The sequence below is a fragment of the Poecile atricapillus genome, chromosome 5 (assembly GCF_030490865.1).
Source record: "Poecile atricapillus isolate bPoeAtr1 chromosome 5, bPoeAtr1.hap1, whole genome shotgun sequence".
In the NCBI taxonomy this organism is placed as follows: Eukaryota; Metazoa; Chordata; class Aves; order Passeriformes; family Paridae; genus Poecile; species Poecile atricapillus.
This window is the reverse complement of record NC_081253.1, coordinates 24,711,769-24,724,333: the sequence shown is the minus strand read 5'-3', so window position 1 is coordinate 24,724,333 and position 12,565 is coordinate 24,711,769. Positions and strand designations below refer to the sequence as shown.

At 38.1% G+C, this 12,565-nt stretch overlaps 1 protein-coding gene across 5 annotated transcripts in view; it reads left to right on the top strand.

Moving 5' to 3' along the window:
• The window catches only part of RAPH1 (Ras association (RalGDS/AF-6) and pleckstrin homology domains 1), an 85,351-nt gene that overhangs the window by 34,445 nt on the left and 38,341 nt on the right, over positions 1 to 12,565 (top strand). For all 5 annotated transcript variants that reach the window (XM_058840226.1, XM_058840227.1, XM_058840229.1 and 2 more), the window contains exons 3-4: positions 1,761 to 1,866; positions 2,684 to 3,201. In XM_058840226.1, coding sequence (XP_058696209.1) covers positions 1,761 to 1,866; positions 2,684 to 3,201 — 624 coding nt within the window. The remainder of the gene's footprint in view (positions 1 to 1,760; positions 1,867 to 2,683; positions 3,202 to 12,565) is intronic.

Genomic DNA, 12,565 nt, shown 5'->3' with positions numbered 1-12,565 from the left:
TTCCAGTGAAGTCCCAGTAAAGGGAGGTGGTTAATGAGATCCAAAGTGCATTCTCCTCTAGTTTCTGCATTTGTTGCTATCTGTCAGCTAGATTTCAAGAGCACAAGGAGGAAAGGTTCTTGTCCCCGAGATCCTTAATCTTTAACTTCTTTTTAGACTTCCTAAATGTTTATTTTGAGGAGGTTTAAAGTAAAACCCAGATGTAAGTGCTTTTTAAAAGATCTGAATTTGTTTAAATGCCCATGGGAATCATTTGAATTCACTTTTCCTCTTTAACCCTTGGTCTAACAAAAGCATTATAAAACGAAGTCACAAAATCTGCAGCATGTGTGAGCAATATTTGGCATTGATGAAGGGTGTTTTAATATTTATTCTGCTTAAGTTTTCCTGCTGTATGGTGCAGGTTAAATGAAAAAAAATTTACCTTGCTTCTCATGATTATTTAGAATTAAGCTTTTGGAGCTGTAGCAGTTTTTAGCAGTTCTCCAAACTGCTGGTTTAGCAGTCTAATGTGTTACGGAGAATGCGTTTAGGTAATAGTGAGGGGATATCACGTGTGTCCAGTGATCTGCAATAACTTTATTAAAGCCAGGAAAACATGGTTGAGGTGCTTTCAACCAGAATATATTTTCTTCACAGGAAATCTTTTGTAGCAGTCTATGGGTTTGGTCTGAAGGAACGGGGCCTAACTTGCTTCTTCTGTCTCCAGTTTTAGTGATGTCTCTAGGGTTATAGATTTTTTTGTTTTTTAAAGTTCAGGCCAAGCTGAGGAGAGAAGGGAGCTCAGGAAGAATAAATATTAGTATTTGATTTTTTTAACAAAGTCTTGAGTAAAGATGTAGAAAATGAACATAAAAAGTTTAGGTGAAAAACTTAGTTCTGTTGGAACTAGAAGACGCTTTTCCTTCAGGCAAGCGTATCTTCAGGAGCTCTTTATCAGTACAAGCATTGCCTAATTTCGGATTTTCTGCAGGCCTGTTGAGCTTCAGTGACAGCAAGAGCTGGATTCCCCATGTAACACATTCCACTCCAGGGCCAGCAGCTCCTGACCCTGTACTACGTGGGTCAGCAGCTGGATCATAGTGCCCTACTGCTTGCTACTTACAAAAATACTGGTATTTATTATAGTATTATCCCCATATTAGCCATCATAACATAAAAACTGAGTGTATTGGTTAGAAATAATTTCTTTTTTAACCTATGCTAGTTTTCCTTAAAAATAAAATGTGTCCTACATAAACAGGCTGGGTTTTCATAACTTAATGTTATTCACAGAAAACACTATTTTAAAAAAAATTCTGAGTTCAGTGAATTTAAATCCTTGTTAATAAAATAGGATTCTTCATTGAATGTTTTTAAGCACTTATGCCATGATTATGCTCATAAGTTAATATGGATATCTTAGACCTTATCTTAGACCGTTATCCCACTTCGAATGTTGTGCAGTTTCCTGAAGAGAAATAGTTACAGGTAAGTCAGCTGTCTGTTTCAAAATGAGCTGATGTGTAACACCACTCAGAAAAGCATTTGGGAAATGTGTCTCTCTTTTTGATTCTGAAAAAAAGCAGAATGTGTTTTTTTTCAAAAACAATGACAATGTTTGTTTTCAGTCTAAAGCCTGAAAACTAGGGGTGTTTTTATATATACCAGTAAGTTTTGAAAAATTTCTCTTAGAGAAAATTAATTTTCATTCATCTTAAAGATTTGCTTGTCCAATTCCTTGTCAAACTTTATTTTGCCATTTTTTGGATCTTTTTCAGAGTTTGGATGCAGATAAGCCTGTGGCACCAGTGAAGAGGTCACCTCTCCGCCAGGAAACCAATCTTGCCAACTTCTCATATCGCTTCTCCATGTACAATTTGAATGGTTTGTTGAATTATTTACCACATATAGTTTAAGAAAAAAACCTATTCCAGATATAAATTAAAATATTGTAAAATATAAGAACATTTGAATATGCTTATAGCTGAGAGATGAGATAGGTGAGAACATATTTGCTAAAGGCATTGCTTTCTGGTGTCCTTTTTTTTTGCGTATTTGAGTCTTCTAAAGCAGTATCTTTTACAACACCTCCAGTATCTGAGAACTGTAGTGTAGTATTTGTATAAAAAAACTTTTTCTGGGATCTGGTCTCATGAAAGAATGAATTAATGTGAATCTGTTAACTGGGAAGAAAGAGCATCTTGTTTTATGGAACAGGATGCAGGAATATAGCTACAGAATGCTTTCAGGATAAACAGAACAAAACCTTAATTTAAAGGTTCGATGTTTTGGTTTTGTTTTTTTAAAGCAGTTGCATTACTTTAGCACAAAATGTTTAGCAAAACATCTGCACCTTTTCAAAAAGTGAGGCATGATATTGTGCAAATGTGTTTTTACATTCTGTTCACAGGAAAGCAGTTTAAACTTTTCAGATGTAATCTGAACATTCATAGACTTCTTTTGCTGACAAATGAGTTTAACCTAAATAGTGTGAAAGTTGCACTGGTCAAGGATAGTAGTGCAAATGAATTTCTGTTCAGCAGTGCACAGATTTCTGCAATGCAGATGGGAAAAGAATATATTGCTTCCTTTGCTCTCTTAACCATTAGATTTGATAACACAAAGCGAGGCGTTGCAAATGAAATAACTCTGCACGTACTGGCTACTCTTGTTTGACATACTGACTGTTCTTCTGTTGCAGAAGCCCTGAATCAGGGGGAGACTGTGGATCTGGATGCCCTCATGGCTGATCTCTGTTCCATAGAGCAGGAGCTCAGCAGCATCGGCTCTCATTCTGCAAACAATGCTGCAGTCAAACGCCTTGCCACAGAACCCAAAACTCAGAAACCGCCTGCTAGTCGACCTTCTGCTAAGCACAGCAGCGTGAAAGGATTGTCCTCCTCCTCTGCTAAGGTGACTAAACCATCACATGCCAACGTGTCTCTGGATGACATCACTGCACAGTTAGAGAAGGCCTCTTTGAGCATGGATGAAGCAGCCCAGCAGTCTCTTGCAGAAGACACCAAGCCAGTGGTTGCTGCCCAGCACAGGAGGACAGCGTCTGCTGGCACGGTGAGCGATGCTGAGGTGCGCTCCATCAGTAACTCCTCCCGTTCCAGCGTGACCTCAGCAGCTTCCAGCATGGACTCCTTGGATATCGATAAGGTGACGAGACCTCAGGAGCTGGACTTGACATCACAAGGGCAACCAATCACTGAGGTAGAGTGTCACTAATTCAAGATTTTTGTTTGGTTTGGGCTTTTCTCTTCAAATGTACACCACATTTCCCATGCTGACACTCATAGCTAAACATCTTCAGTGCAGTGGGGTTGATTGAAGACTTGCTTTTACAGGAACTGCACATGTTGTAACTACTTCTTTCTCTGGTTTTAGTTCTGTCTGCAAGGAAACTTCTTATAAAGAATTGTCTTGGTTTTGGATTTTTTAAGAGCTTTTCCCATCTCTTCTTCCTCCTCTCAAGCCAGTCATACATTTTAATGTTTTTATAGTTAATACTTTTATTCAAAGTAAATATCCCATATTGCCCTTAATTTAAATCTGAAGAGTGAACAGATGGGGAAAAAAGGAAGCACAACTGACAAAACTCCATTCCTCTTATAGTACAATTAATACCTGAAATACATGGAGCAATCTGTGGGTGTCCATCAGGAGCTATACTATACCGATAATTTGCTGCTACTAAATATTCTTGTTTAATGTATGACGGGAGGAGCTCTTTGAAACAATACACAACAGAGTAAAATAACTGGGCTGCAATACAACATTAGCAGATATTAATTTGGGATTTTGATGCTTTGATATTGATTCATCAGAGAGGAAACTTCAGTAAGACCAGCCAATTCAGTGAACGTTGCAAGTGCTGGTGACTTGTGAGAGAAAATGTGGAAAGTGTTACAGTAAATTTTGAGAATTTAAACTTAGAAGTTCTCTTGTAGAAATACTCTCTGAAACAGAAATCTGACCTGTTAAAATGTCAGTTGTACTAATATGTATGTTCTCTTTCATGAGAGAAAACTAGAACAAGCTGACGTTATTCTAATCAATAATTAAAACTAATCTGAATGGGCTGTACTAAAAGCTTGGTTCTACACATCTGCAACAAAAGTTCATCTGATATATAGTGAACAATGCAGGCTTGTCATCCTTATGGTCAACTCATTGAGGTCACACTTTGATTTAAATCTACTTGAAATGGTGAGAAATGAATGACAGTTTAGGTCAACTTTCTTTTTGTATAAAACGTTTTTGTTCAGTTTGCTTTTATTGGAGATTTCATATTGAGTGAAGCAAAACAGATAGAAATGTGCCCTTTGCTCTTTGTAAAGTTAAAATGCAAACCTTTGCATTATTGCTGTAGGCCTAAGTGTTCAAGCCCAGCCTATGACAGCCATTGATTATATTGTTGTTTATTTGAGAATCATTTTCTTTTCGTGGTATGATAAGGCTTATTTTTGGGTTTGGGGTTTTTTGTGCATCTCCAGCTGTTATTCATGATTATATGTCTGTCTTTATGATGTAGAAAGTTAGGCAGTCTTGCATTTTGGTCTCTTCTTGGGCTAAAAAGATGACTTTTGTGAATTAGTTCCTCTAGCTTGCATAGCCTAAGAAAAGCATGAATGGTGCAATTTTTTGAATTTTAACACAAGGTCTTTTCTGCAGATCTTGCAGGTCTTCCTTTAGATTTTCTCTTTTACTTTGAGAGTTATATGCTTGAGGCGTCAAAATTGCCCTTCTTGTTTCCCAGGTTTTTTCAATCCTTTGTGTCATGGGTAATCAACAAACCACCTGCTGCACTTAATTCACTTGATGTTGGTGAATCAAGGGACAGAGGTCAAGAAGTTGCTTTGTCTTCACAGGAAGCTAATCTATATTGCTGCAAGCATTGCAATTGCTGTTTCAGTTGCTTTCTGAGCTCTTGGCCACTGACTTCAAGGCTCAGAATCATTCCCAAAAGCTTTTCTCAAAGACATGTGAGAGCTGCCTTTGTACAAACCCAGTGATTGCTTCTTAAATAAGAATGTGGCTATTGTTTCTCTGCCCAGATAAGTTGATAAAAATGATTGATTCCTTTGAAGGAAGTAACCAGAAAGTGTCAGTAATTTGAGATCCAGATTCTGCTCTCCTCTTGAGAACAGAAACCTCTGCACTCATTAACCATGCTGTTTGCTTTGGCTCTATCTATTCTTTTTAATTTCAGTAGCCTGAGGAAGGTGTTTGATTCTGAGTCCTTGCCCGCAGGTTTACAGAATTGGTTTCAACTATTCAGTTTTTAAATTGTTATGTGATGGGATGGGATGGGACTTACTGAGAAGAAGTTTTTTTTTCTCATCACTGGTGAACAGAAAAAGGGCAGTGATTTTTTTGAGTTTGTGACAGATTCTGTGGTTGTGCTTTCTAAATTAATTTGGCTTTTAAATGGATTCTTTGGAAGAATAATTTGGTATCAATGAAGCTGTTTATTTCCTATGTCATTCATTTAATGCCCAAAAATTAGTTGAAGGGTTTATTAATTCTCTTGGCTAGGTTGCGAACCAAAACACCTTTCAGTAGGGCTGAATTGTACCCTCCCACCCACACAGTTGACTCAGTGGTGCTGTTTCTAATAGAAAACATCCCTCTGAGGAAATAGCCTTTGAAGAAATCCTAAAGTCCATATACGGAAAAAACCCAACAGTTTTTATGCAGAAAGTGGGAGAGGCTGTTTATTCACGGTCACAGCAGATCTGTTTTGAGATTTGTTATTCTGAAGTAGTGCTTCAAGTTAGCTCTTTTCTTTTGCCTGTCTTCCTTGAGACTGCCTGTAGGTGAGCTGACCTTTAAAATTTTTCTTTACTGCTGTGGCTCTTCTGAAAGAGGTCCGTGTCTGGGCAGCTCTGCCCTTTTGACCGATACTTTCTGTCTTCTCCAGGCAGTATAGGTACTTTAAAAAGTCATCCTTTGTGCTGCAGCTTCACGTTTTGCTCTTCCTAAGTAAAATGGAAGACAATTTTGATGGGAGGAAAAAGGAAATGAGGCTTTTCAGTTTCAGTATTCTATCTTAAAAAAATAGTTCCGCTCTGTATTTAAGAGCTCTCTGAGATGGAAGTACAGGAAAATCCTGTAAAAGAACAGTCATGCACTGGCCCACTGAAGGTATGTGTGGTCTAGTTACTCTCTGGCTGGTAATAGAGACCAATATTACAGAAAAAGGCTGCAATTCCACAACCACCAGCAATGGGAAGATGTGACTTCCCTTTCCTCTCATCCTTCCTTCCTCACAGTTCTTCTTTACACTCTCATCTCCTCCCTTGTCCCAGCTTTGGCACTTAACTGGTACTTAGTCCACCAAAACTTTATGCTTCTATTCTGGGCCTCATTCTGTGTTATTTAGGTGAACTGCAGAGGCTCAGGGGACTGATGCACATTAGGAGAGGTTGTAGCCAGGGACTGGAGGCTGGAAGGGAGGGCAGGAACTCATTGGTGGTAATTGATTATTTAGAACTTCTTGCCTGAGCATTTGGACAGGCAACTTAATGTCTTGTATTTTTCTTCCTCCTAGCAGCCAGTACTGTAGGCAATTCTTGGGGTTGCAGATAAATCAACATGATGACAGATGATAACTCAGTGCTTGTATTGGCCAGGCCCATCCTTATACTCATTCTGCATTTGTCTTGAGGCCACTTTCAGGGGAGTTGAATGGAGTTCCCTTGGTTGTCTAAAATTGTGGGTTTATTCGTTGTCATCATCGTTTAATTTTCTTCCTTTCCTACTTTCCTTTCGTAGTACTATCTTTTTAGACATTGTGAATGTTGATGTTTTGAAGACTTTTGAAGTCTTTGAAAGACTGCAATCACTCTGTAGTCTTGAGACCTTGTCTCAAGTTTCTGACTGCACTTATGTTCTGGTCTTCGGTCTCCCCTTAAGTATTGTTGAATAAAAAGAAAAGTTGTCTCCACCCCTCCCTAACCCACATAATTTTTGCTCAATTTGTCTTTTACAAAATGGCTTCATAGATCCTCGCTTGAACAATATTCTTTCTTAAATTGGTAGGTTGCATTTAATTTTCTATGCTTTTAGTTGTGCAGTGAGTGGCATGCACCTTAAAATGTAGTTTCTGTGGGGGGTTACATACTTTACTTGTATGTAGACCAAATTAGTGAAGCATGAGTTGAAGGTAGGGGAAATGATGTCTCTATGACTAGCTTGTTGCCTCCACCCACATTGTCTTTTTCTTCGTCCTTTGGTCCCTCTGCCAGCAAGAAGTTGTCTCTGTTTTCAGTGACCTGTGCTGGAGCAGAAGGAGAAGAAAGCAGAGGGGAGAGAATAGACAACTCTGTTGATGATGCTTATGTAGCTGTTTGTGTCTGGCGGGTGAAAGGCTCCATTCATGGGCAGTCATTGTTACTGTCCTGCACACACTCAGTGAAGAGGTTGCAGATAAGTTTGATGTCTGCCATCTGGTCTGGCACAGTTCAGCATCATCCCCCACCCTCTTTATGTCTGTAACCCAGTTTGCACAGCTGAGAGATTCTGCACATACAAAGATAATGCAAAATTTATCCAGTGACACCACATGATTTAATTGCACTTTAGTTTTTAGCTTTTACTTAAACTTATTGTAGATTTAAACTTGATGCATGAGGGGTAAAAATCATGAGAAGAGAATGCCAGTGCAATAAAGCTACATGGTTTTTGCTTCACTTGACAGAGAAGGCAGTGTAAATATTAATGCTTCTTTCAGGGTAAAAAAGGGAGCTTTGGAGGCATTGACAGCAGCAATTGTCATGTAAGCTCAGCACACATAAATAAATCTGTACTGGCTAAAAGATCCTGTGGGATAAAATGGAAAACTTGAAATGGATGTAAGGGATAATAAAGTTTGTGTTTCATAGCAATTTTGCTATAGTTGTTATATAGACTTGTTAGCATTTCATTTGCCTGTGCAGTGGTATAACACAGAAACTTTAGTATCCATTTAAAATTGAGGCTCATGTTTTATGTGCGATTGCTAAATGTTGCTATGCATGAAAAGGCAGTTGACTGTTCATGTATGCAGACAAACTGATGATATATATGGTCTTTGTTTGGCAATGGTGTCTTAAAATAGAATTGGACTGCTGAATCTCATCTGTTATATGTACATGGTTTAAAGAAGAGTTGTCTGTTTTAGCTCTTGCAGGAGTAGAGCATTATTGGCTTTTGTATTTTGGGAGCTTGAAGTTTGAGTACTTTTCCTTATGGTCCATGTGTTGTGTGGCTAGCAGATGTGAAGGATGTTAGACTCCAATATGTGCGAGAAGTCACAGATAAGTAGCAAACAAAGCATTGCAGAGGTTTGGTTTGTGTTTCTTCTAAAGACTTTAAAAAAACCTAATTTCATTTTCTGCCAGTTGTGTTATGTCCTTAGTTTAGAATACAAAGTCTATTCTGCAGCATTTCCAGTTCCGCTTTTCCTAAGCTGAAAATAGTCAATGGAGAGACTTAATTTGAAACACAATTAGACCATTTCTTCCGCTTTCTTTTTTTCCAATTATTAGTCACAAAGTGTTCTTTAATAAGTCAACAGTAAGGGAAAATTGTGCATATCTGTCGTCCTGAAAAATTAGTTTGGCTTCCAGTTCTGTTGGCATAAGAAGTGTGAGCCATCCATTTTTTCAAATATTCTTGAAGTACATGTAAAATAACTCCTCATTTGCCAGATTTTTGGAAGCTTTCAAAGCATTTTCTAAGATAAACATATGATTTTATAAAATATAAACAATATTTATATATTTCAAAGAAATAATCAAATGTGCTCGGCTATGCGTAATCGTCATATGATGCACTAGAACCCAAGGATTGCTAATACACTCTCCCAAATGCCTGCAAACTAGCACATAAACTTATTTTCACATTATACTTATGGAATCTGCAAAGCAAGTGATGGGAAGGGATAGTTTTAATTTTTTAAAGGATTTTCAATTGAGATCCAAAGGAGGTGTTCTAAAAGTTTTGTTTACTGCACATGCACGGAATAGTAGGTTTCAAAAATTGGGGTAGATGGATTTAAAATACATGAGAGGGAAACAAGAATTTTAACATTATCCTTGAATTGGTAAATCTTGATTCTCCACTCACTGTATCTGACTTACTTTAGAGCTATGGACTTAAACTTTATCCTGTAACTTTTCCACATAGGAGATAACTAATGGAAGTATAGCAGAAACCATAAAACATGTAAGAGTAGTTTCTCTTCTGTCAGTTTTGCCTCACACTGGTGAATAAGCTTTAAAGTTCCCTCCCTGAAAGGAACAGGAAAATGGACAGTGTAATATGTCTTGTTTGACACCGCTGGCTGGCAAGGCTGGTATCCACTCAAGAATTACAGTTAGGATGTACTTTGTTAGTGTGTGAGCACCAAAGGCGTTGTTTCTACCTAAATACACTGTTCTTTGGGCTTTTCTGTGAGGTTGGAGTCTTCTGTGGACAAGCAACTGAATGACTCACTCTGCTATCCCAAATGCTGGGTAAATAAGCACACTTTAAAATTAATCTCTTTGTTTTTATGCCTGTTCCGCAGCACTTCAGAAAAATCCTTGTGTTTCTGACGGTTTCTTGAGGAAAAAATCGTTAATACAGGCAAGCCAAGAAAATGGTTGTTCAGAGGTTCTTTCTCTTACCAGATTTGTCTGCAGGAGGAAAAATCCCATAGATGAATGATCAATTAAATCTAGGCAGCACATTCTTGGAGCTACCCACTAGACCTGAGTTGAGAAATCAGAAGTCTTGCCTTTCGATGTTACCAGACTTTGCTGAAAGTGTGCTGCAGGGGAGTTGTGTGCGTTGGTTGCAGTTTCCAGTGAGGATATCACTCTACTAGTGACGATCAGTTATGGAGCTTTTAAAACAGCCAGTTTCTTTGTGGATACATCGTTCTGCTTAAAACAAATTTCTTTACTTTTTCTGCAACATTTGATTAGATTAGAGATGTGAAATACTAAATCTGTAGGAAGTTAGAAACAGATTACTTGTTTGTCCTTGTTTCAGGTTGCCAAAAAAGAAATTTGGGACAGATAACAAAAATTGGAAACACAGCCACCAGTTGTGGAACATTAAACTCCTAAGAGAAGAAAAGAATTTGTTTTCCTCAGTTATGTATATTTCTAAACTATAGCATGAAAACTAGGATTTATGAGGCTTTTAGAGGAGTTTGAACCTCTCAAAAATAAGACTTCATCTTCTGGAGAAACAATTGAGAGCCTTTTAGTTGTGTCAGTTCTGAACACGCTGCTTTGGTTTGTTATACCACAATAATATAGTATTTAGTGTTCAGTTTGTTATACTACAATAAAAGTCTGCAAATAAAAAGAAAAGCCTTCATTTTAGTTAACCAAATGTACAGTTTTGCTTAGTTTCCTGTGTTGGACACTAATTAGGATTACTTATGCAAGTTATTCAGTATGTTAGACCTGCCACATCACATGCCTTGCTTTATGAATGCAAGTTTTATTTCATTCATGTGGCTTGACTGCTTTAACAAATAGGGTAGATTTGTGACTTTTAACGCCCCAGCTGTGTATACCCATTCTTTTATAGCAGTTGATCTTTGGATGGTTTTATGTCTACAGTCATTTTGGGCAGAATTTCTAGTTTAGAAGTCAACAGCCCTAAAATAAAATTTTTTCTTAATACAATTACTTCTTAGAGTATAAGGCAGTAGATTTCAAACTAAATTATAGCTTCAGTTAAAGCTATATGTATTCTTATTCCTTAGATTTCTTAGCTGCTTTGATGTCTTGTTTTCTGCTACAGGTAGAGCCCTTCACAGGATGAAGTCTCTGATATTCTGTAAGTAATGCAGATAGGAATCAATTAGTTATAGTTCGGGGGTTTTTCCCTTTCTTGTTTAGATCTTCCACTTAATGTGCCTTTTCCAGAGAATGATTTTCTGTGAAATTACTCCGTCTTATTTTTTCTTGGGGTTTTCTTGAAACTTCCTCCCTGCAGACAAACTGTATTTGGGATTTCACATTTGGTTTATGCAGTTTGGATCCAAACTGAATTGAATTGGGCAGCCTTGCCCTATCTTGTGTTGGAGCTTTTGTTTATGCAGCTGCCTAGTGATTTGGAGCAGCTTTCCCTGGAAAATAATCCTTGTGAATTAGTTGTTCATTGATCCGTTGGACCACATGGTCAAAATTATTGCTGTCTGCACAAGAGATGTGAGAGCATGTGGTTGGGGGAATGACAGGACTGCTTCTTCCTTGCAGAAGTTTAAATTTTAAATTTCTAAAAAGCAATAGTGAAATGAATCTTGAACTGAATGTTCACCAGCTTTTGCGATCCTTTTTGTCCTGCTCTGTCTTAAGTAAAGTAACTTGTGTTCAGCAGGGGAGATCCCAGCCTGACCTGGGAGGTGATGGACTAGCACTGAGTGCACCTCATGCACACAGAGCAGCAGTTTGTTCATTTGGGATGTCCACAGACATGTTACTTAAATTACAGTGAATTTCAACAGGATTAGTCTGTCAGGACTGGCATGAAGTTATAAAACATCCCTGGTATTTAAGAAGTAATTGCTATAAGTTAAGATATAATTATTTTATTTTTTTTATTCCAGTTGCCTGCAGTGAAATGGAGTCCTAGGAGGGAGGGTTGGCTACTCTTGAGGCACAGAGTAATTGCACCAGGTTCTCCCTTCCCTTGTCTGGCTTCATCATGTTTTACAGCAGCCAGGCACTGGAGCTTAAGGAAGACTGCTGTAGTCTCCCACCATGGACCCAGGCATTATTGATCTTGGCCTGTCTTTGATTCAAGAGGAAGAGTGTGCAATCCAGCTGAAGGGCTGGCCAGTGCTCTGTGAGAAATTTCAGCATCAAGGTTTTTTTAATTGTGATGCTTTGGGCTTCTCTGAGACTACAATTTTAATTCTGTCACAGAAAAATTTAGCTATCTTCTCCTGGGAAAGCACAAAGCAAGACTTAGATTATTGGCAGGACCCTCATCTGTTTCATGGCCAGATGTGCAGAGGTCTTTAAAAACATACATATTTTAAATGACACACACTTTCCTTTCCTTTCTTGGGAATACTTTGTCTGATGTAGATGATTACTGATCAGTGTCCAATCATGGAAAATTTCTCTCAGTAGTATCGTTTGACAAGATTTTTATAAGCAGCTCTAGGATGACCCTGCTTGAGCAAGGGAGGTTGAATCAGATGATCAACTGTGGTTCCTTCCAGCCTTACCCACTCTATGATTCTGAGAAAACACGTTGCATGTGAAGGGTCAGGCAGCTCTGTTACCCAGTGCTGCTGCTTCAGTTTCTCACTGCCTATTTTCCTTTTCTGAGGTTTTAATAAGAATAAACTGTAACCCCTTTTGCAACAAATTTTTTCTAATATCTAATCTAAACCTCCTCTGGTACAATTTGAGGCCTTTTATCTTGTCCTATCTCTTATTACTTGCAAGAAGAGACTTTCACCCACCTATCTACAAATCCCTTCTTAGGTGGCTGTAGAGAGTGATAAGGTGTCCCCTGAGACTCTTTTTTGCTAGGTTAAACAACCCCTTTTGCAAAGGAAAGCAGAAAATTTATATTTTTG